Here is a 19,306-nt window from a genome sequence, read left to right on the forward strand (position 1 = left end):
CATCTAGTACAGAGGGGAACAAAATATATAGCTTATGCTTTTACTCGAATAGTATTTCATCAGGTAGTTATGGGCAAAAGGTGCTGCCTCTAAAAGCTGGCTATTTTTATCAAGGAAAGCTCTCCTACCCTACACTTACACACATTACAGTACATTGGATGTTTAATGGCGCCGGAGAAACTAGTGTTCATCCACTATTCTGAGGAAGTAACTTAAGTCATATTAAGCCCATTAGTGAAAAACCGAGTCCTTTAACTCGTTAACCGAGCCGCGGAGGCCGATTAAGAGGCCGGTTTTCATGCTTTTCTATACGTCTGCTCCGTTTTCAGCACATTTCCACGAGCAGTGACTCTCGGTATCTGCTCCCATCACAGACGAGGCCCGCTCATTTCCATTTATCGAAATCCCATTTCTATTCCATCTGCTAACTAGTCACCTGTGAAACTAGTTTTTAACCATGGTTTCAAAGTGCGCTGGCTGTCGGCTGTCTACCGCATCCCTCCTTTATTAGTGTTTATTCCAGAACCGTAAAAGCCACGAGTGGGGCACGCGCTGCCAGCGCGGGTCGTTACGTTGTAAAACACCGATGGCAGGGAGCCACACAACAGTGCACATTGAGAAGCTAAGTGTGTCAGGGAGGAATTAAAGAATAAATTTGCCCCTTCCAATTAAAAGGCGTATTTGTGCAACGTGAGCGGAGGAAGGGAACATTATCAATGATGGGGAGAAATCACTGTTACAACTCAGGAGGCACAATTACTGAGACTGGTGCTACGCAATTAAATAGTGCTATTTAGACAGCGCTAGTCCCCGCTAATAAACACGGAACATATAAAGGAGGGAAAAAAAACAACAACACATGCTTGGCGTGTAACTCCGAATCGCAACAGCTGGGGGAACAGACGACTGAGATGTAAACACAAACGGTGGCAAACGACTGCATCGAACGGAAGATGAGGCGCCGACGATGCATTTCCATAAAGAGGAAATTCTCAGAAATGCAATTTGCTATCTTGTGACCTAAAGGTGGAAATCAGCACTAAAAAAAAAAAAAAAAACACCCATGAGGGGGAAAAAAAAGAGAACATCACAGGTTTTTATTGAGGAAGAAGATTTCCAGGGTACGGTCCAAATGAAATGTATGTAGGGCAAGCACCGCACTACTCCCACACTGTATTAAAGCAAGTTTGAGTCATCGTCCCCCTCTGCAGCCCCTCAAATCATACCGTGTGCAGGCTGAGTGGAGCTCACAGGCGTTGTTGAAAATGTACAATACAAAGCCATAAGCAAGCAACAAATCACAGAAGTAGAAGTCAATAGGCAGATGAGTCCTTTTTATTTTATGTCCCCCTGCTGACAGCTTTAACATTGGATACTACAAGAAAACCCTCCTTACCCCCCCCCCTCCTCCCACCCCACCCACTTTCTAACCCCATCCTCTTGATTTTCCCACCTACGCCTGATCCTTGTACTGGTGGTGCAACATGAGCACGTCCTCCTGCGAGACCCTGGTCCAGCCCTCGCTGTGGACGTGGTACAGGTTGACCTGCCCTCCGCTGTAGGCGTCGCGGTACGTGGCCTGGTAGATGGCGCGGCGGCCGAGCTCGCAGGCCTCCTCCACGGTGAGGTCTTGCCGCAGGCCGCTGTCCATCACACCGTAGGCGTACATGGAACCTGAGCCCACGGCGAACAGGTCTCCGCACACCCGGTTCCCCTCCGAGTCAACGTAGTACAATCCTGAGGAGGGGGGGGACAAACGGCAGGTCAGCGGGGTGAGAAGGAAAAGAGAGGGGAAAGGGAGTTGTGTTTCTCCCGATTCAGGTGTTCGGCTTTGTCGGGAAAACCGAGATGGTGTACATCGAACACCGCCTGCTCCGTCACAAACAAACACACACCATCTTGTGAACTCACACGTGCCGTGTCCTCCAGAGACAAAACCAACAGCTGCAACCTCTCCAAGTGAAGTAAGGCTGGCAGATATGAACAGCTGCATCCTCTTCAAGTAAAACAAAGCCGGCCGCGAGAACCTGCTGACGAGGCGCGGGCCACATCGCTGTCTGCCCAGGGGCCTGCTCGGGACCTTATTGATCCCTGCAAACAGGCCAAAAATTAACTATCGACCCACAACCTGAGCTGCACAGGTAACTGCATCTCACACCTCAGGAGGGGGGAGGAGGGGGGGGGGGGGGTTGGAAAAAACAACAGCAGCGTGGACAGCAGACAAGTACACTCACTCACTCACTCACTCACTCACTCACACACACACACACACGCGCGTTTCCTTCAAACATGTCATCATCGTGCACCGCTGACCCACGATGCCCCCGATGGACCTGCGAGGGACAGTTTGCTCCACACCACGCCTCGTGGACACGAGAGACATTTTGTTCCGCGCCATGACACACTCGCTCGGCCCTGATCCCGGAGTGACGTGGATCGGGTGACTCGCAGCAGCCTGCGAGCTCGCCCACAACACAGCCTGCGAAAAGGCTTGTTTTTCACAGCGCTCTCACAAAGACCAACCTGTGAAAATGATCCTCGCACGGAGAAACGCAGGAGCACACGCATATAAAGCTGCCTCATATCCACAGCAGCGATCGCTCATCTCCCACATTAAAAAACACTTCAAAATGCCCCAGATTGAACACCCTCGCTCGCACAGATTCTCAGCTAAACTAGTGACAGTCTATTAGCGACTGAGAGCCACTTGCCTTTCTGGAACAAACAAAAATGGAGCTTACCATTGCTTTCAACTGGCAAATTGCAGCTTCCTCAGCTTGTCGTTAGCTTGCCATGATAATCATCCACTGCCTGCCTATGCACAGGGGTAATTTGCCATTCCAAGACCTGCCTGTTCCTCTTGAAAACTGAGGGACTCGTTAAAACCATAATAGGCGGGGAGAGCGAGTTGTATAGGCGTAGCGCAGTTGACGGAGGTGGATGAGGACTTTTTTTTTTTTTTTTTGGAGGTCCAAGTATAGAAGCAGCTCGGCACCCGACAACCATTCCTTTCCAAACACACCTGGGGTCTTTGTGGAGCTGAATGCGATCTCACCGAGCGGTCTCCGCTCCTCTAACACACACACACACACAAAAAAAACATGCAGGCGGCGATGAATGCTCAGAAAACAAAAACAAAACAAAAAAACTGAAAAGGGGGTAAATTCACAAGGCCTCGCGTTAAACTGGAAGTGAGGTGCACGCTGTGTGGTTGGTGGAGCGTTGTGCCGGTGACGGCCAGGAGAGGCTCCTTCCACTCCATCAATCATCTGACAGGTGCTGAAGGAGCTGCTTCTTTTTTTTTTTTCATTTAAACAGCTGCAGCCTGTGCAGATGGCTGGAATGACGGCGTTTAGGTGAGGAGCTCGCTGCGATGTTTGAAATGGGTCAATGTCTCTCATCTGTCCTTCCCTCTAGAATTCACCGAGTAAAAAAGGCAGCAGTTGCACACGGGGTTATTACATCACTCTCTTGGGAGTAGCTTTAAAAAAAAAAAACCAGACTGCCACATGGGTCTTCTCTGACAAAGCTTCATATCAAACACTACTTTTTTTTTTGTCAAGGGGCTAAATCCAGTTTATATCCCATCATGTCTCTTAGGGAGCACTAGAGGGTGCCACACTGGGTATTTTCCCGCCACTATGAGCTTTCAAGAAGCAACGACACGCTGATTACAAGTGTCATAACATTTTATGTTATTACACAGAACCATATTTGTCAAGCTCTTCAACATCACTTTTATTCGATTTATTTTGCATGCAGGTTAAGACACTTCATCAGGGGAATAAGTGCTCTTGACATGATTGTAGCTGGCTAATGAGCTTCCCGCCTAATCGCGATTGATTTAATTTACATGACATTTACCTCTCCATTCAATCACTGGCATCGTGGGAGCCATTGCAGAGCTCCCGCACCTACTGAACTTGTGGAGGCGGCCATTATTTCCCCAATTGATTTGGCTGGAATTTAACACGTGTCATTTACATTTGTTGGCACCACCGGCGGGCCGCCATTGTTCACACAGACCTCTCCTGCTTTCCGGACAAAGCTGGCATCGATCTCAGCGGGCGCGCGAGCATTATGCATGCGACCCAATTGTCCAGGGCTGAGACCCGACGTCCATCATGGCGCCGCGCTCTCGCTGGCCCGCAGTCCCAGCTTCATCGATTTCCCATTACTGTGTCACCGTGGCGGCCTCTTTAAGCACACCTTCTGTGATGTACGGCCTCACACTGCGTGGCGGCCAAAAGCCACGGCTTTAAGCACAAACAGGGACAGAGCAAAAAGAGAGGCGGCATTGCCATCTAGTGGGGAAGTTAGGGAACTAGTAAGGTGGTGGTGTTTTTTTCATAAATGCAACAATGTGAAGGAAAAAAAATAATCATTATTTTTGATGGTGAAACAGAAAAAGTGGGGAAATTCTATAAATGCTTTTATAAATATTGATAGTCGTTAGTTTCAGGACCGACTGCTAACACGCTACATCACAACAATGGAGCTTCATTTCAGTTTAAGGTTTAACAGCAGTGCCTCAGCTGGGAAAATTAATAAAGTTCTTCTTAAAAAAAAACCTCATGCGTGATAACCTGCCAAAATGACACTTCACACACAAAACCGGAATCACATGGATGTTTAGTTTGAGTTAACCTGCTTGGTTAATAACACATCTGGTGAGCAGGTAATATCCGAAAAGATGCTAAACTGATGCTGGACAGTTAATCAAAAGTAGAAGGTGAGGCAGAGGCTTTAACCATCAGGCCCCTCATCGGTTCATCCAGCTCCCAGGTTGAGTTCAGGGGCAAGTACTCTTTCTACTTTTAGAATTAAAACTTACAGTTACAGCAGGCCCAGGTGACCCCGAGTTGCTGGCGGACCTCCCATAATGCACTGCGCACCTTGCCTCAACTCTCTCTCATGTTCTCCATCCATTTATATGCCACATTGCGTGCCATTTTTACATTTCTTTAACATTGATGTTCTAATATGGACGTTTTACTTTAACTTATATCATTGTATTTTCTTGTCTTACGCTGTGGTCTAAAGTATTCTTTGTACCTCTAAAGTGAATTGAGACTCTGCTTCATTTCTGACTACTGAAAAAATGGGTTCGGCCGCGATCAATTTCTACCCAGTAAAACAAGAGGAAGCTAAATAAACGTATTGCAGTTCATTCAGAATATTAGATTAAGTGAAAATAGCCTCGAGCAGCTGAGGCCTCGTGTTGATTTCTGCCCGGCTGCATGCTTTTACTCTACTGCAAACATCCAAGGAAGGCTAAATGATTTTCTTGGCTCCTCTAAAGTCTGATCAATATAAGGCTGCAAATAACTCCTTTCATTATTGATTAAGATCCAGTTTCTATTGGTTAACTGATTTATTTCCAACTAAGAAATCAAGAAAAAAAAACCGTTGGCGCCTGTCTAGATGTAAGAATGTTTGAACATGAACGGAATCACATGGATGTTCAGCAATGTTTGAGTTAACCTCAACATGATTCGTTCATGTCACCATATTTCTTGTTTTTTCTGACCAGCAGTCAAAAACCTAAAGACATTGAGTTTAAAAAAAAAAAGGCTAAATTCTTTTTTTACTTGAAATATTATTGACTCATGAATGTAGTTCGCAATTTCCTAAATTGTGATTAAATAAGTGATCAACAGATTCATTGTTCTGCTCTAAAGTCTTGAGACGGCTTCTGTACAAAACTGATTTTAGTTGTAGACCCTTTAAGTTGGATCAGTATATAAATACATAGTATAAACACCGTCATGTCAAAGCTGCAGTATTTACCTGGGCCTCTCTTGTCCCAGCCACACACCATGGTTCCCATGCTGAGCCCCATGCCTTTGTACTGGTACACCATGTTAGCGAGCAGCTTGGAGGCCGCTGCCACCGAGATACGCTCCTTGTTGCGCAGCTCGTAGATGCGGCACTGGCGGGCCAGCAGGCGCTCCCAGAAGCTGCAGTCTGCGGCGCCTCCGGCCATGGTGCCCAGCAGGTAGGGGTTGATCTCAATCACCTTCTTCACCGTCTGGGAGGCGATATAGGAGCCCGCCGTGGCCCGGGAGTCCACAGCAACAATAACTCCATGCTGGAACTGAGAGAGGCAGTTTTATTACATCGCAATCCTGTGCGGAATTTATAATACCTGTATGTACTGTGAATTAGAGGAGGCACATATGGTCCCATAAACTAGGGACACGAATGACCAGCTCACAATGCAAGCACAGAATATTTATATACGTAAATATATACAGCTTACTTATCTATGAGCTATCTCTTATAGCTGTTCAGTCTGAAAATGTGATGCTTGACTACAACTGTCATGGCGATGTGATTTGTGGTTCAGATCCCACACAAAGCTGCTGGATAAAAGGAAAGACTTTTGCTCTTCCCTCCAAAACCCTCTCTCAGTGAACTGTCACTCACAAAAAGAGGTATCCAGTAGCTCTATGGGGAAGACAACTGATTTGGACAGTCAGAGAAAGATGTCTGCTGGGGAGGTTTTCATTATGGGCTTAAGGGATACAGATGGGGTTATTTTTATCTTTTCATTTTATCAACAAATCCCCCAAAGACTCCAAACCGCACAGACACGGTGAAGTACTTCGCTGCTTTTGACAAACAGACAGGAAAATGCTACAATAGCCGTTTTCATTGTAATGATTAGATATGTCATCCAAACTCAACAGCATGGCTCTTTCTTGTGTTTCTAATTGTTTTCAATTAAAAAGAGGCGGAATCGACATCAGTCTCTATCAGGATCTTATGAGCAGCATCAGTTCATTACTGATTTGTTTTTGTTTTTTATTGGGGAATTAATGATAATTACAGAAACATCCTCAGGGGAACATAAACTTAAGACTATTGCTCACAGCTTGTTTTCTTTGCTGGGATTAGAGTCTGTTCTTATTAAGGCTCACTCAGCCACTCTGAAGAAACGACCAATCAGTGACCAGTGATCTGGTTGAATGAGACCACTTTGAAGTCAACCCTTTTTTTTTCTAAATGTAGTTGCAGCTGGTAGTAGAGTTTCGGTGATCAATGCTGATTGGTTAAAAGCTGCTGTTCTTTTTAGTTTGCGTTTTGTTTTTACACTCATGACTCGTCAATTTTTGAAGGGTGATAGCAATGTTTTTTACTTGGTATCTCCCAACAAAAACTCCCTCCCTGATTTGGCAATAATATTTTAGAGAGTCAGGAATGGAAACTCACAGTTGACATCTGTATTGATCATCACATTTACACGTTACATAATTTGTGGCACAATTATATTGTCTTCAATATACATCAATATTTTATTATTAGGACTGAGAGAAATTCCTTCCAAACTCCAAAACAAACAATGACGCAGCTGTCATTTGATGCCCATTCCTTTGGAGCCAATACATTCAGTCACACAATACATGACACTTTGGAGGTAATAGACATTTAGATTTTAACAGTAACAACACAGAGAAAGCACCTGCTGCACTTGTATTGTAGAAGAACATATGCTGAACAGTGTTGTCAAGTAACTAGTTCCATGTAATTAAATTATAGAATAAATTTAACTATAATCAGTTAAGTTACTGAAACAAATTATTTCTGTTGCTTTGCATCTTCAGGCTGCACAGGAATGACTTCACTCTCCGTCTAGACGGGCTCCATTCATTCAGTAACATGCACTGAAACTTTGAGCCTTGTTTTGAATTCGCACCACCTCTCGTCTGCCAATCAGATCAATATGTATTCCCCTGAGCAACGACGTTTGGCCATGTCTTTGGATGAGACTAAGAGAAATTCAAAAGGACTAATTCAGGAACTAGCACCATATAACTGAACAGGACCCAGCTCTGGTGATAGATTTGTCATCCGTCAACATGGACTTGGCCTGAATGTCGACTTGGTTTGAGGTTACGGTGATTTGTTTTCCTTTCTGGCAGTCAGTTGTGATCTCCATACCAAAGGGTTGTGCTTTAAAATTAAAACTTCCCTATCTTAATTCAGGTCATACTGAAAAAACTTTCAAAAACAGTTTGACAGTAGTCGGTGTAGAGTACTGCTGTCAGGTTTACACCAACTAGTTTACACCAACTAGTTTACACCAACTTGCCCAGTTTAAACCATTTGTTAAAAAAACAAAACAATTGAATGGAATAAATGACATTACTTTAATGAACTAAGTCTCTGAACTCCTGTTAAATCAGACAGACGTCTCCACGTGTGTGTGAATCTTCAGCCTAAACCCGTAAGACGAAATACAAACTGCACTTACGATGAAAACCACCGACAGAGACTCCCTGGTGACGTTTACAGAGCTGCTTTTGACGTTGGAGAGGCCACAAATGACAAATCATAACATCCGTCCATGATCACATCAGCCATGAGAAAGCGGTTTGTAGCCACACTAGCATGCTAACGTTGGCGCCTCGGTGTTTGAGAAACACTCGAGCATCATTCAAAACATTTTAATGGTTCATCAAACGCTTGTTGTTGTTTTTTTGGCAAGTACACAATTCGTAACTGTCTTATAAAGCCAGCTGGCTCCAATAAGCGGCTCGTGAACTCACTTTAAAAGCTAAGGTGGTGGTCCCGTGCAGAAACTCTATTTTCCTCTCGACGCCGTCCTCGTCTCCGGCGCTCAGCGGGTTTTTAACCGAAAAGTTGAGGCCGTCCCCCGGCGTGGCCTCGAATCCCGCACCGCTCTGTCCGGATCCGCAACCGAAACCGAGGTTTTCACGATTATCAAAGGAAAAATCCGCACAATAACTGCTCAACACACTAGCGAGAGCCATCTTTAAAAGTGTCCGATGAGCAAGCAACTTCCGCTGGGAAAGTGGGAAGCAGAAATAGTTATTGCGTCACGGAGGTAAAATCTCACAGCGCCCCCTGTGGCTGTGGCGGACCGACGTGGGGTACGAAATATAAGTGGCCCAAACAAGTAGTGACTGCCAAGCTAAACATAATAATTTTAGACAGCTTACTCTATTTATGTAAGTTAATTATGTATGAAAGATTTATTATGGTTGACAAAATTTAATAAACTCTGAAGATGGTGTTACTTTACGCTCTTTTTAATTATACATTGATCCAATCATTTCCTCCCATACATAAATGCTTTGCTTCATTTAGCAGCATTGGATTTTTTTTTTTTCAGTCTTTTTCTTTCATCCCTTATCTTCACCCCTCCTCTCCATGTCTCTGTAATATTCCTCTTTCAGGTTCTCCCTCTTTCTCTGGCTCCATCCTTTGGCTGTGATGTGGAACAGGTCCACGTTGTTTCCTGAGTATGCGTCCCTGTGAGTGGCTCGAAACACCGCATCTCTTGCCAAAGAGATGGCTTCTTCTTTGCTCAGGCTCCAGCTCAGCCCTCCATCCAGGATTCCGTAAGCATAAGGAGAACCTGAGCCCACAGAGAAGACATCTCCCTGCAGTCGGGCTCCATCGCTGCACACATATATCAGCTTTGGGCCACAGCTAGAAGACATTCTTGTGGTAACAGCTTGGTCACTAACAACAACCGAGGTACTATCATCAGTCACAAAGGATGAGTCTTCCAAACTCTCTGTACATGCTTCCTTATCCCAGCCACAAAGAGTAAGAGCCACACACACCTCAGTGCCCTTAAATGGATGCAGCATGAACGAGAGGAGCTTGGCTGTGCCACGTATTGAAAGGCGACGTTTGTGCCGCAGTTGGTAGAGTCTGATCTCTCTCATCAGAATTCGCTCCCACAGCATGCAGTCTGCGCCGCTGCCAGAGGAGGTGACCACTAAATGGGAGTGAATAGGGGTAATTTTATGAACAGCAGGACAGGCAACAAGCCCTCCGGCGCTGGCACGTGTGTCTGCAGCGGCAATTACTCCACCCTGGAAGATAAAGCCCAGGGTTGTTGTTCCGTGAGACAGAGGGAAAGGCCGGCGGACTGTCACCGAAAGGTTGCGCGGGCTGAAAGAAGATGGGGGTCTGTTGGTGAAAGGGGTAAAGTGTGGCGACGGTGGTATGAAAAAGTGCAGCGGAATCTCACCATTTTTGTCAGACGCCTGCAATCCTCTCCATCTATGCTTGTAATATTCAGTCATATGGACAGAAGTTTCTGTATCTTCTAAAGGTGAAAACCGCTTGTGATGCGCATGTCTTTCCTTGAAGCTACAAATTTCTTCCAGAGCCATGATCGTGTAGATGCAGTTAAAGATAGATTCCTTGATCACAAAATCCAAATATCTTTTCTGTTGACAGACAAGTAAAACGTACTCCTCAAACACAGATTAAATCAGGGTCCATCCAGTGGAAAGCTGATCAAACAAAGTCATTTTCTCTTAAATCCAAGCCTCGTGAACGCTGCCACAAATGTGTCGTCTCTCATCTGCCTTGTACTCAGACTTTTTACCCTTTTATAGCTCTTGCAGATATGACAGCTTGCACAAATACGCATATGCACGCACAGGCCAACATCAAAAAGCATGAGAGTTTACATAAGTGATATAGTTTTTTTTCCCCTGCATGCTGTGAATTTGATATCCAGAGAAGCCACTCTTAACAAGCCTCAAATGGTCCGAGTCACAGAGTCATCTTACTAGTTGTGACACCTTTCTCATCATTTTCAGTTTATTGGTAAAGGATTGAAGCACCAACACTGGAACAGGGTCTAACATATGTTAGATTAAAAATAACACAGACCAAACAACAACAAAATGAAGAAAGTTTTAAAAACTTGTAATTCTTGTAATAGGGATTTTTGCAATTACTGCTACAGTAGGTAGGCTATAATGTTTGGAACTAACAATGAACAACTAAATGATGAAACTAAAACGACTAAATGATCATTTTTAAGTAAAAACATCAGTTTGTTGAAAGACAAAAAAAAAAAAAGCCTTTGTCCTGAAAACATCTACTGTAAACACTCAAACGAAGACCCGTTATGCACAAATGTCGCGATAATCTACGAGATATGCAACCGACAACCTGCTCCAACCATTTCGGCTCTACGTCAGCTCACGACTCAGTCGGCACGCGCGTCCTTTCAGATCCAAGATGGTTGTCAGTTTCCTCGAAAACCAGAGCAACGACGCGGTCAGTCAGTCAGTCAGTCCATTCAGTCGGCTAGAATCATGGCGTCGGCCAGTACGGGGAGCAGGGTGTCCTGCGGGAGAGATTTGAATTGCGTGCCGGAGATAGCCGACACGTTAGCTGCGGTCGCCAAACTGGGGTAGGGCCGGTGTTTGACTGTTCACGGTCTTTATGAGTTGAAACGAGCCTCCGAGCGTCGCGCGCTGGTTTGCTAGCATCGTGCCAGCGCGTGACGCTCGCTCGCTCGCTAGCTAACCGGCGAATTACCAGCACGTGCGCAACCACGGAGACGGACTCTGGTGTAAAGTCTGCATTTAACTCGCACGAGCTGATCTGTGGCATGTTTTGTGAGACACGTGGAGGACAGTTTAGTTTGTGTTTCGCCTCTGGATGTCCAGGGCAGGTCGTGAGTGTTGGTTAAAGTGCCTTTCCCCCCCCGCGGTGTGCAGGTTCGACTTCCTGTGCATGCCCTTGTTCCACCCGAGGTTCCGGAGGGAGTTTGAGTTGGAGCCCGCTAAATCCAGAGCCGGAGCCCAGACCCGCTCAGACCTGCTGCTGTGTGGAAGAGGTCAGTGTTTCTGTCTTCCGCTACCGGCTCTAATCTGTCGACTCAAATTGCTTTTGGTACGAGGTACTTTTCTGGATGTTGTTTTCCCCAGTCTACCAGTATACCATTATACCAGTCTACCAGTATACCATTATACCAGTCTACCGTTATACCATTATACTAGTATACTAGTCTACCAGTCTACCAGTATACCAGTCTACCAGTCTACTAGTATACCAGTCTATCAGTCTACCAGTCTACCGTTATACCATTATACCAGTATACTAGTCTACCAGTATACCAGTCTACTAGTATACCAGTCTATCAGTCTACCAGTCTACTAGTATACCAGTCTATCAGTCTACCAGTCTACCGTTATACCATTATACTAGTATACTAGTCTACCAGTCTACCAGTATACCAGTCTACCAGTCTACTAGTATACCAGTCTATCAGTCTACCAGTCTACCGTTATACCATTATACCAGTATACTAGTCTACCAGTATACCATTATACCAGTCTACCAGTATACCATTATACCAGTCTACCGTTATACCATTATACCAGTATACCAGTCTACCAGTATACCATTATACCAGTCTACCGTTATACCATTATACTAGTATACTAGTCTACCAGTCTACCAGTCTACTAGTATACCAGTCTATCAGTCTACCAGTCTACCGTTATACCATTATACCAGTATACTAGTCTACCAGTATACCAGTCTACTAGTATACCAGTCTATCAGTCTACCAGTCTACCGTTATACCATTATACCAGTATACTAGTCTACCAGTATACCAGTCTACTAGTATACCAGTCTATCAGTCTACCAGTCTACCAGTCTACTAGTATACCAGTCTATCAGTCTACCAGTCTACCGTTATACCATTATACTAGTATACTAGTCTACCAGTCTACCAGTATACCAGTCTACCAGTCTACTAGTATACCAGTCTATCAGTCTACCAGTCTACCGTTATACCATTATACCAGTATACTAGTCTACCAGTATACCAGTCTACTAGTATACCAGTCTACCAGTCTATCAGTCTACCAGTCTACCAGTCTACTAGTATACCAGTCTACCAGTCTACCGTTATACCATTATACCAGTATACTAGTCTACCAGTATACCAGTCTACTAGTATACCAGTCTACCAGTCTATCAGTCTACCAGTCTACTAGTATACCAGTCTATCAGTCTACCAGTCTACCGTTATACCATTATACTAGTATACTAGTCTACCAGTCTACCAGTATACCAGTCTACCAGTCTACTAGTATACCAGTCTATCAGTCTACCAGTCTACCGTTATACCATTATACCAGTATACTAGTCTACCAGTATACCAGTCTACTAGTATACCAGTCTACCAGTCTATCAGTCTACCAGTCTACTAGTATACCAGTCTATCAGTCTACCAGTCTACCGTTATACCATTATACCAGTCTATCAGTCTACCAGTCCACCAGTCTACCGTTATACCATTATACCATTATACCAGTCCACCAGTCTACCTCAATGATGTTACCAAGTTCCGTAGTGATCCGAGGGATTGACAAGAAATGTGAATATATTGATGAATGTTTTTTTTCTTGACTGTTTGCTCTGCTTCATCCAGATTGGAATACTCTGGTTGTGGGGAAGCTCTCTCCTTGGATCGAGGCAGATTCAGAAATCGAGACGGAACGCAAAAACTCAGAGGCTGTAAGTTCTTTACTTTTGGACCATTTCTATGACGTAGTTTCTTTGAGGCTGCTGTCGAAGGTTCTTTGATCTCTTGGCACTTGTCTGGTCTCTCGTCTCCCGATGTCTCCTACCCTGTGTCTTTGTGTCATCCTCTTTTTGCTCTTGTTCCCGTTTTGTCTCCAGGCTCTCGCACAGGAGCTAAACTTTTCCGCCTACCTGGGTCTGCCTGTCCTCATGATCCCTCTGAAGGGCCCCCATAATGCCAATCTAGCACGGCTGCTGCTAAACCACATCCACACTGGACACCACACCTCAAATGTAAGACGCACAGCTTCGAGGAAGCTCAACACTCGCATGAAAACTGCCTGTAGAGAACAGAGCAGTCAGACAGAGAGCTGAAGTTGTCACTTGACCGCTGCCATCCTCTGTGTTGATTAGTTCTGGATCCGTGTCCCACTGATGGCGTCGGAGGACGTGCGGGAAGACCTGATCGAGGATGAACCGTCCACCTGCATTGACGACACAAGTGTCGATGAGAAGACCTGGAGCTGGTTAGTTTCATGCCGGCCCACTTCAAGAGCAGCCGAGTGCCGTCTGCATGCTGAAACAGTTGTCATTGATTTCCTTTAAAATCGTGGCTCCTTCTGTTTACTCCGCTCTTCTTTTTTTTCAGGTGGCACTCGTTCAGAACCCTTTGTGATTACAACAAGAGGATCTGTCTCGGTGAGCGAGCACTCTGTGAAGCAACAACCCGGGGCAAAACGCACTGCATTAAGAAATAAATATGGGCCTGTCTGCTACTGATGAATGTGCTTTGTGTATTCCCGAAGCTATTGAAGTCGGAGCAGACATGCCGTCGGACGCTGTGATAGATAAATGGCTCGGGGAACCTATAAAAGCAGCCATACTTCCCACCAGCCTCTTCCTAACGAATAAGAAGGGCTTCCCGGTTTTGTCCAAAGCCCATCAGAGAATAATCTTCCGTCTTTTCAAGGTATCAAATAATAACTACAAGCTGTTTGGTTCAGCAGATACTAATCACCAGCCAAATGTTTAAATTAAAACCATCTCTACTCTCAGCTGGAGGCCCAATTCATCTTCATGGGTGCCAGTCGACACACTGAGAAGGACTTCCGGTCCTACCTGCAGTACCTGGAATACCTCAACCAGAACCGGCCCGCACCCAACGCCTACGAGCTCTTCGCCAAGGGCTACGAAGACTACCTGCAGTCTCCCCTGCAGGTGAGGAAATGTTTGCTCGTGCTCCCATTTGTATGTAACTTCTCATGATGAATACTGATGAGGTTGCTTTTCTTCCTTCATTAAGCCGCTCATGGACAACCTGGAGTCTCAGACATATGAAGTTTTCGAGAAGGATCCGATTAAATATTCACAGTACCAACAGGTAAGACCGTCAGACACATCCAGGACTGAACCCTTTCAAACATCTGATTAAGTATTGGAAAACCATGGAGCATAAGTTGACCAGTTATAGAGAGGACTTCGCTCGTCCAGTAGTCATGTAAACACAGTTTTTACATTGTCCTAGTTTCTACTAGAGACCGGTGTTTCAAGGAAAAAATACGATTTGATATTCACTGGCAACTCTTTGATGAAGAGAGCGAGCCACTGACACCGTAAACTCAGCCTCTACAAATACCATCCAAGTGGGAAAATCCTCGACTTCGACAAAGCAGATGGGAAGCATGTCTTTAGCTTCAACTTTAATATGCGGGACCAGTGTTTGCTTTGTCCATTCAACATAAAACTTACTTCGCCTGGTGACAAAGTCAGCTATTGGTTGTTGATCTGTGCTCGTTGCTTCGCTCTTAAATGACTGTGAAGCTGTGGTAGACTCAGGATATGCTGACTTAACCTTGCAGTTTGCACTGCACTTCATCTTTCTTTCTTTTTTTTAAGTAGTTCCACATCAAACTTTTTGAGGGTTAAAGTTGTCTTTGCATATTTCTCCTGTTTGTACTGTAACATCTAATCTCAGAGCACCACACACATTTTATCGATCCCTTGGAGAAACTTTTTTTTTTTTTTTTTTTCCCCTTTCTTTTCTTAATGCTTGTTGGTAAACAGTTTTTTGGTCCATTACCGCCACCATCTCATGTTCAACAAGGGATTTTTTTTTTTTCAAGGCAATAGTCCCACAAACTATTTTACTATATTGATTTTGATCAATGATGTCTTTTTAAAAGTATGGCCCATCACTAGTATATACCCAAAATCTAAAATTCCCCCTGAAGGGACATTGTGTAAATCTGGAAATCTACAATCTCTATACAAATTGTTGAAGACTGAAGATCACATTGTCTTTGTAAATGTTCAAGTTGCAGGGTAAACTGAATGTAGTACTTGACTACAACAAAGTATAGAAATGGTAGTGTAGATGTTTAGTTCTCTTACCGATACTTACAATGAGCTTAAAATCCTTTATTTTCTGTCCAGTCAGTGTTTCGAACTGCAGGAAGGCTTGTATGAACAGATCAGATTGTCATTCGTGTAGCGCTTGCACAAAACTCCCATATTCCTGGAGGAGGCTGTAGCTCAGTCAGTAGAGAGGGTTGCACACTAATTGGAAGGTTGGTGGTTCAATCCCCAGCTCCTCCTGTCCACATGCCTAAGTGTCCCTGAGCAAGACACTGAACCCTAAGTTGCTCTCAATGGTGTCCCATCAGTGTGTTGTAAGTCACTTTGGATAAAAGCGTCAGCAAAATGAAATGTAAAAATTCTCTTTTGGTGTGAATTTAGGGTTCGAGCCAGGTTGTAAATTCTCTGTAAGAGTTTGATGCAAAATATATTGACAGGCCTGCTTTGTGTTTGTATTTTCAGGCTGTATATAAATGTCTACTGGACAGAGTTCCAGAGGAGCAGAAAGACACTAACGTTCAGTGAGTATCCCGATCCAAATCTAGATGTAGACCATCCTAAATAAGAGTTCAAATTGAACCTGCATATTGATCTCTACTTTAAGATAACAACCAGCACTTTGTTCTCTTGGTTATTCCCTCCAAGTATCAAAACATGGTGTCACTGTTGCAACTTCTTTGGTGCCGAGATAAATCCTGAAGGAGCAGCGTTGACTACAACGATGGCGTCTCTCTTTGCCTCAGGGTGTTGATGGTGTTGGGAGCAGGTCGGGGTCCTCTGGTCAATGCGTCCCTGCGCGCTGCCCGACAGGCTGACAGGAAGCTGAGGGTGTACGCTGTGGAGAAAAATCCCAATGCTGTAATCACGTGAGTAAAATACTGAGCTTTAATTCCAGTAAGTGCACACATGAAGGTATAAACACCTGCTGTTACCAGTTCAATCACGTGAATGTGACTGGATGAGTCATGTCGCTGTGAATTTTAATACAAACTGACGTGAATTTGGGAAGTTTGTTTACTGAATGTGCCTTCGATGTGATCAGACGAAGAAGTTAACGGCAATTTCATTTTACCGGTTTATTGTACGTGCTTTAAAAAAGCATTTCAAAGAGATGTTTGTCTGCAGTTCAGATTTGCATTTCACTGCTGATCCTTCTCAAAGTTGCACTGCTGTAATCCGTTCTGATTACGGATACGTTACATTTAATTTGACACCACGTTGCAGAGTGGGATTGAGCGAAGCCTGAAACTTTGAATGCTTACGTTATCGTTGCGTGTTGTTCAGACTAGAGAACTGGCGCTTCGAGGAGTGGGGCGATCAGGTCACAGTGGTGTCATGTGACATGCGTGAGTGGACAGCACCAGAGAAAGCTGACATCATCGTCAGCGAGCTGCTCGGCTCGTTCGGCGACAACGAACTGTCCCCGGAGTGCTTAGATGGAGCACAGCACTTTCTCAAAGGTACGTTTGAATTCTGTAGCATTAATTACACTTGTAGACACTTTAGCTGCAGATTCACTGAAGTCAAAAGCTCCAGTTTTACATGTTATTAGCCACACCAAGCGTTTGTCATCCTCCATTACCTTCCACGCGTCCTTGCATCTCAAATAACTTCCTCTTTTCTTCGTCTCGTGTCACCTTCAGATGATGGAGTGAGCATCCCCTGTTCCTACACGTCCTTCCTGGCTCCTCTGTCCTCCTCCAAGCTCTACAACGAAGTCCGCGGCTGCCGGGAACGTGACAAGGACCCCGAGTGCCACTTCGAGACGCCCTACGTGGTGCGCCTCCACAACTTCCACCAGCTGGCTCCCCCCAAACCGTGCTTCACCTTCACACACCCCACAACAGGTAGACAGAAACACTCCCACTGTGCACTTGAACACGCTGCATTTTGAATGTGTTAACCACCTCCCCCTCCTCTTTTCAGACATGAACAATAACCGGTATCAGTGCCTCAGATTCTCAGTGGATTGTAACTCGGTGCTTCACGGCTTTGCTGGCTACTTTGAGACCACACTGTACAAAGATGTCATGCTCAGTAAGTCGGATGGATAGAAGAGGAAGTCATGTTTCGATTAAGCTCCAAATGTTCCTGTTTAAATGCTCTGTTTGTTTGTGGCAGGTATAAAGCCAGATACACATTCACCTGGGATGTTCTCCTGGTTCCCCATCCTTTTCCCCCTCAAAGTAAGTTACACTGTTCATTCAATGTTGTTTATGTAGCACCATATTACAACCTAACTTAGCTCAAGTAAAGTTCTTCCAAAAGTACCAGCAAAAAGCTGAAGTCAAAGTTTCAAAATCATTCATAATCATATTCCTTCTTCTCCTCAGCAACCCATCTCCATATCCCGAGATGACGATGTCACGGTGCGATTCTGGCGCTGCAACAACGGCAAGAAGGTTTGGTATGAATGGGCCGTGACCGAGCCCTCCTGCTCCGCCATCCACAACCCGGCAGGCCGTTCCTACACCATCGGCCTGTGAAGACGACACATCGGCTACCCGTCAACAGGCCCTCACGTGTTTGTCAGACTTAGAGTGAAGTGGGCGTGGTCTGACCCTTTTTTTATTTACGAAGTTGAAACCTGGACTTATGTTGCGAAGCCCTTAAAGTCGGTGCGGTCCGGTGGTACGAAACGGTTGATTGGATAAACCAAACGTATGGATCTTGTGTTTTTGAGAAGTCCGTTTCAGCAGACACAGACTGTCACCTGTAAACACACAGTGTATCGTTGCTGTGGGATTGACTCATTCAGATTTAGTTCAGACATCTCACCGCGGGGTCGTCACCAAGTTTGAGCTTTTTCCTCACTGTACCTGAAAAGGTGTTGCAGACATACACACTCAATCCATCCGGATCTTTGCCTTATCGAATACTCATTCCATTCCGTTACTCGCATAATGACGAAACGGCCTTCTCCTCAACACAAGAGGGTCAGAGGAAGGTTACGCCATTCAGATCACATGTTTGGGGGGCTGTGTCCTTTATTTTGTCTCTCTATGTTTGAACCATGCCAATAAAGACAATACTGTTAATGTGCTACGCGCCGTGTTTGGTAGATCTATTTCTATTTTTAGTTTTTGTAAATTGAAGCTATGCAAACAGTACACCACCCATGCAACAGAGATAATCCACTTTATTCAGCATTGCGTGCGTTAAACTGCAGATTCTTAGTTTTGTTTTTAAGTTTAGTTTGATATTTTCTCTGAGGAACTGCAAAGATTTCAAGGATGACACAATTCATTTCAGGGCTTTCTTCTTTTGTGAAAGATTCAGGGGGCATCCAAACCCAATACTTATTTTTCTGAGTAAAGCTTCCAAAAGATAAAGCAATAAATTATACAAGAATTACAATAATTTCAATTAGAAAGAACCTAAGCTTACACTACCGAGCTTCCCAGTCGACACTATAATGCATTTGGACTGAGAGTAATTTAACAAGTTAAATATACAGTACACACAAAAGCCAGTTAAACCATTCTAAACTATTTAAACCAGTTTATCTGGAAGAGCTGCGTGGCGGAAACTAGGGGCCTTACTACGAGGGGCGGGGCCAGGGACGTGTTGACAATTTGCGCCGCACTGATTGGTTAATAATCACAAGCTTTTGTATTAAATCAGGTGTTTC

The 19,306-nt window shown here is 44.7% G+C and overlaps 3 protein-coding genes across 3 annotated transcripts; 1 reads left to right on the top strand and 2 right to left on the bottom strand.

Annotated features, from left to right (window-relative positions):
- Window positions 1–1,420: 1,420 nt before the first annotated feature.
- psmb5 (proteasome 20S subunit beta 5) lies at window positions 1,421–8,800 on the bottom strand. Its single transcript, XM_069164502.1, has 3 exons — window positions 8,553–8,800; window positions 5,791–6,097; window positions 1,421–1,737 (listed from the first exon to the last, which is right to left on the bottom strand). Exons 1-3 carry the CDS (start codon window positions 8,775–8,777, stop codon window positions 1,454–1,456), a joined length of 816 nt encoding a protein of 271 aa, XP_069020603.1. The 5' UTR covers window positions 8,778–8,800; the 3' UTR covers window positions 1,421–1,453.
- Window positions 8,801–9,110: 310 nt separating this feature from the next.
- On the bottom strand, window positions 9,111–10,064 carry psmb11a (proteasome 20S subunit beta 11a). The gene is given in 2 exon segments (XM_069164387.1): window positions 9,111–9,458; window positions 9,561–10,064. Coding segments are annotated over 2 exon segments (852 nt in total).
- Window positions 10,065–11,051: 987 nt separating this feature from the next.
- Window positions 11,052–18,720, top strand: prmt5 (protein arginine methyltransferase 5). Its single transcript, XM_069164612.1, has 16 exons — window positions 11,052–11,191; window positions 11,502–11,620; window positions 13,229–13,314; window positions 13,480–13,614; window positions 13,735–13,847; window positions 13,970–14,019; window positions 14,127–14,290; window positions 14,377–14,538; window positions 14,624–14,701; window positions 16,138–16,196; window positions 16,419–16,541; window positions 16,960–17,135; window positions 17,319–17,522; window positions 17,602–17,712; window positions 17,797–17,861; window positions 18,009–18,720. Exons 1-16 carry the CDS (start codon window positions 11,094–11,096, stop codon window positions 18,159–18,161), a joined length of 1,896 nt encoding a protein of 631 aa, XP_069020713.1. The 5' UTR covers window positions 11,052–11,093; the 3' UTR covers window positions 18,162–18,720.
- The last annotated feature ends 586 nt before the right edge of the window (window positions 18,721–19,306 follow it).

This window comes from Embiotoca jacksoni, unplaced genomic scaffold (assembly GCF_022577435.1).
Source record: "Embiotoca jacksoni isolate LCO1_2020_lvr unplaced genomic scaffold, fEmbJac1.0.p SCAF_31, whole genome shotgun sequence".
Classification (NCBI taxonomy): Eukaryota; Metazoa; Chordata; class Actinopteri; family Embiotocidae; genus Embiotoca; species Embiotoca jacksoni.

Coding starts and splice junctions, on each gene's coding strand:
- prmt5 (XM_069164612.1), top strand. CDS start 11,094: ATGGCGTCGGCCAGTACGGGGAGCAGGGTGTCCTGCGGGAGAGATTTG. Junction 11,192..11,501: donor GCTGCGGTCGCCAAACTGGG/GTAGGGCCGGTG, acceptor CGCGGTGTGCAG/GTTCGACTTCCTGTGCATGC. Junction 17,136..17,318: donor AGCACAGCACTTTCTCAAAG/GTACGTTTGAAT, acceptor TGTCACCTTCAG/ATGATGGAGTGAGCATCCCC.
- psmb5 (XM_069164502.1), bottom strand. CDS start 8,777: ATGGCTCTCGCTAGTGTGTTGAGCAGTTATTGTGCGGATTTTTCCTTT. Junction 6,098..8,552: donor CCACCACCTTAGCTTTTAAA/GTGAGTTCACGA, acceptor TGCCTCTCTCAG/TTCCAGCATGGAGTTATTGT. Junction 1,738..5,790: donor CTGGGACAAGAGAGGCCCAG/GTAAATACTGCA, acceptor CCCCCTCCTCAG/GATTGTACTACGTTGACTCG.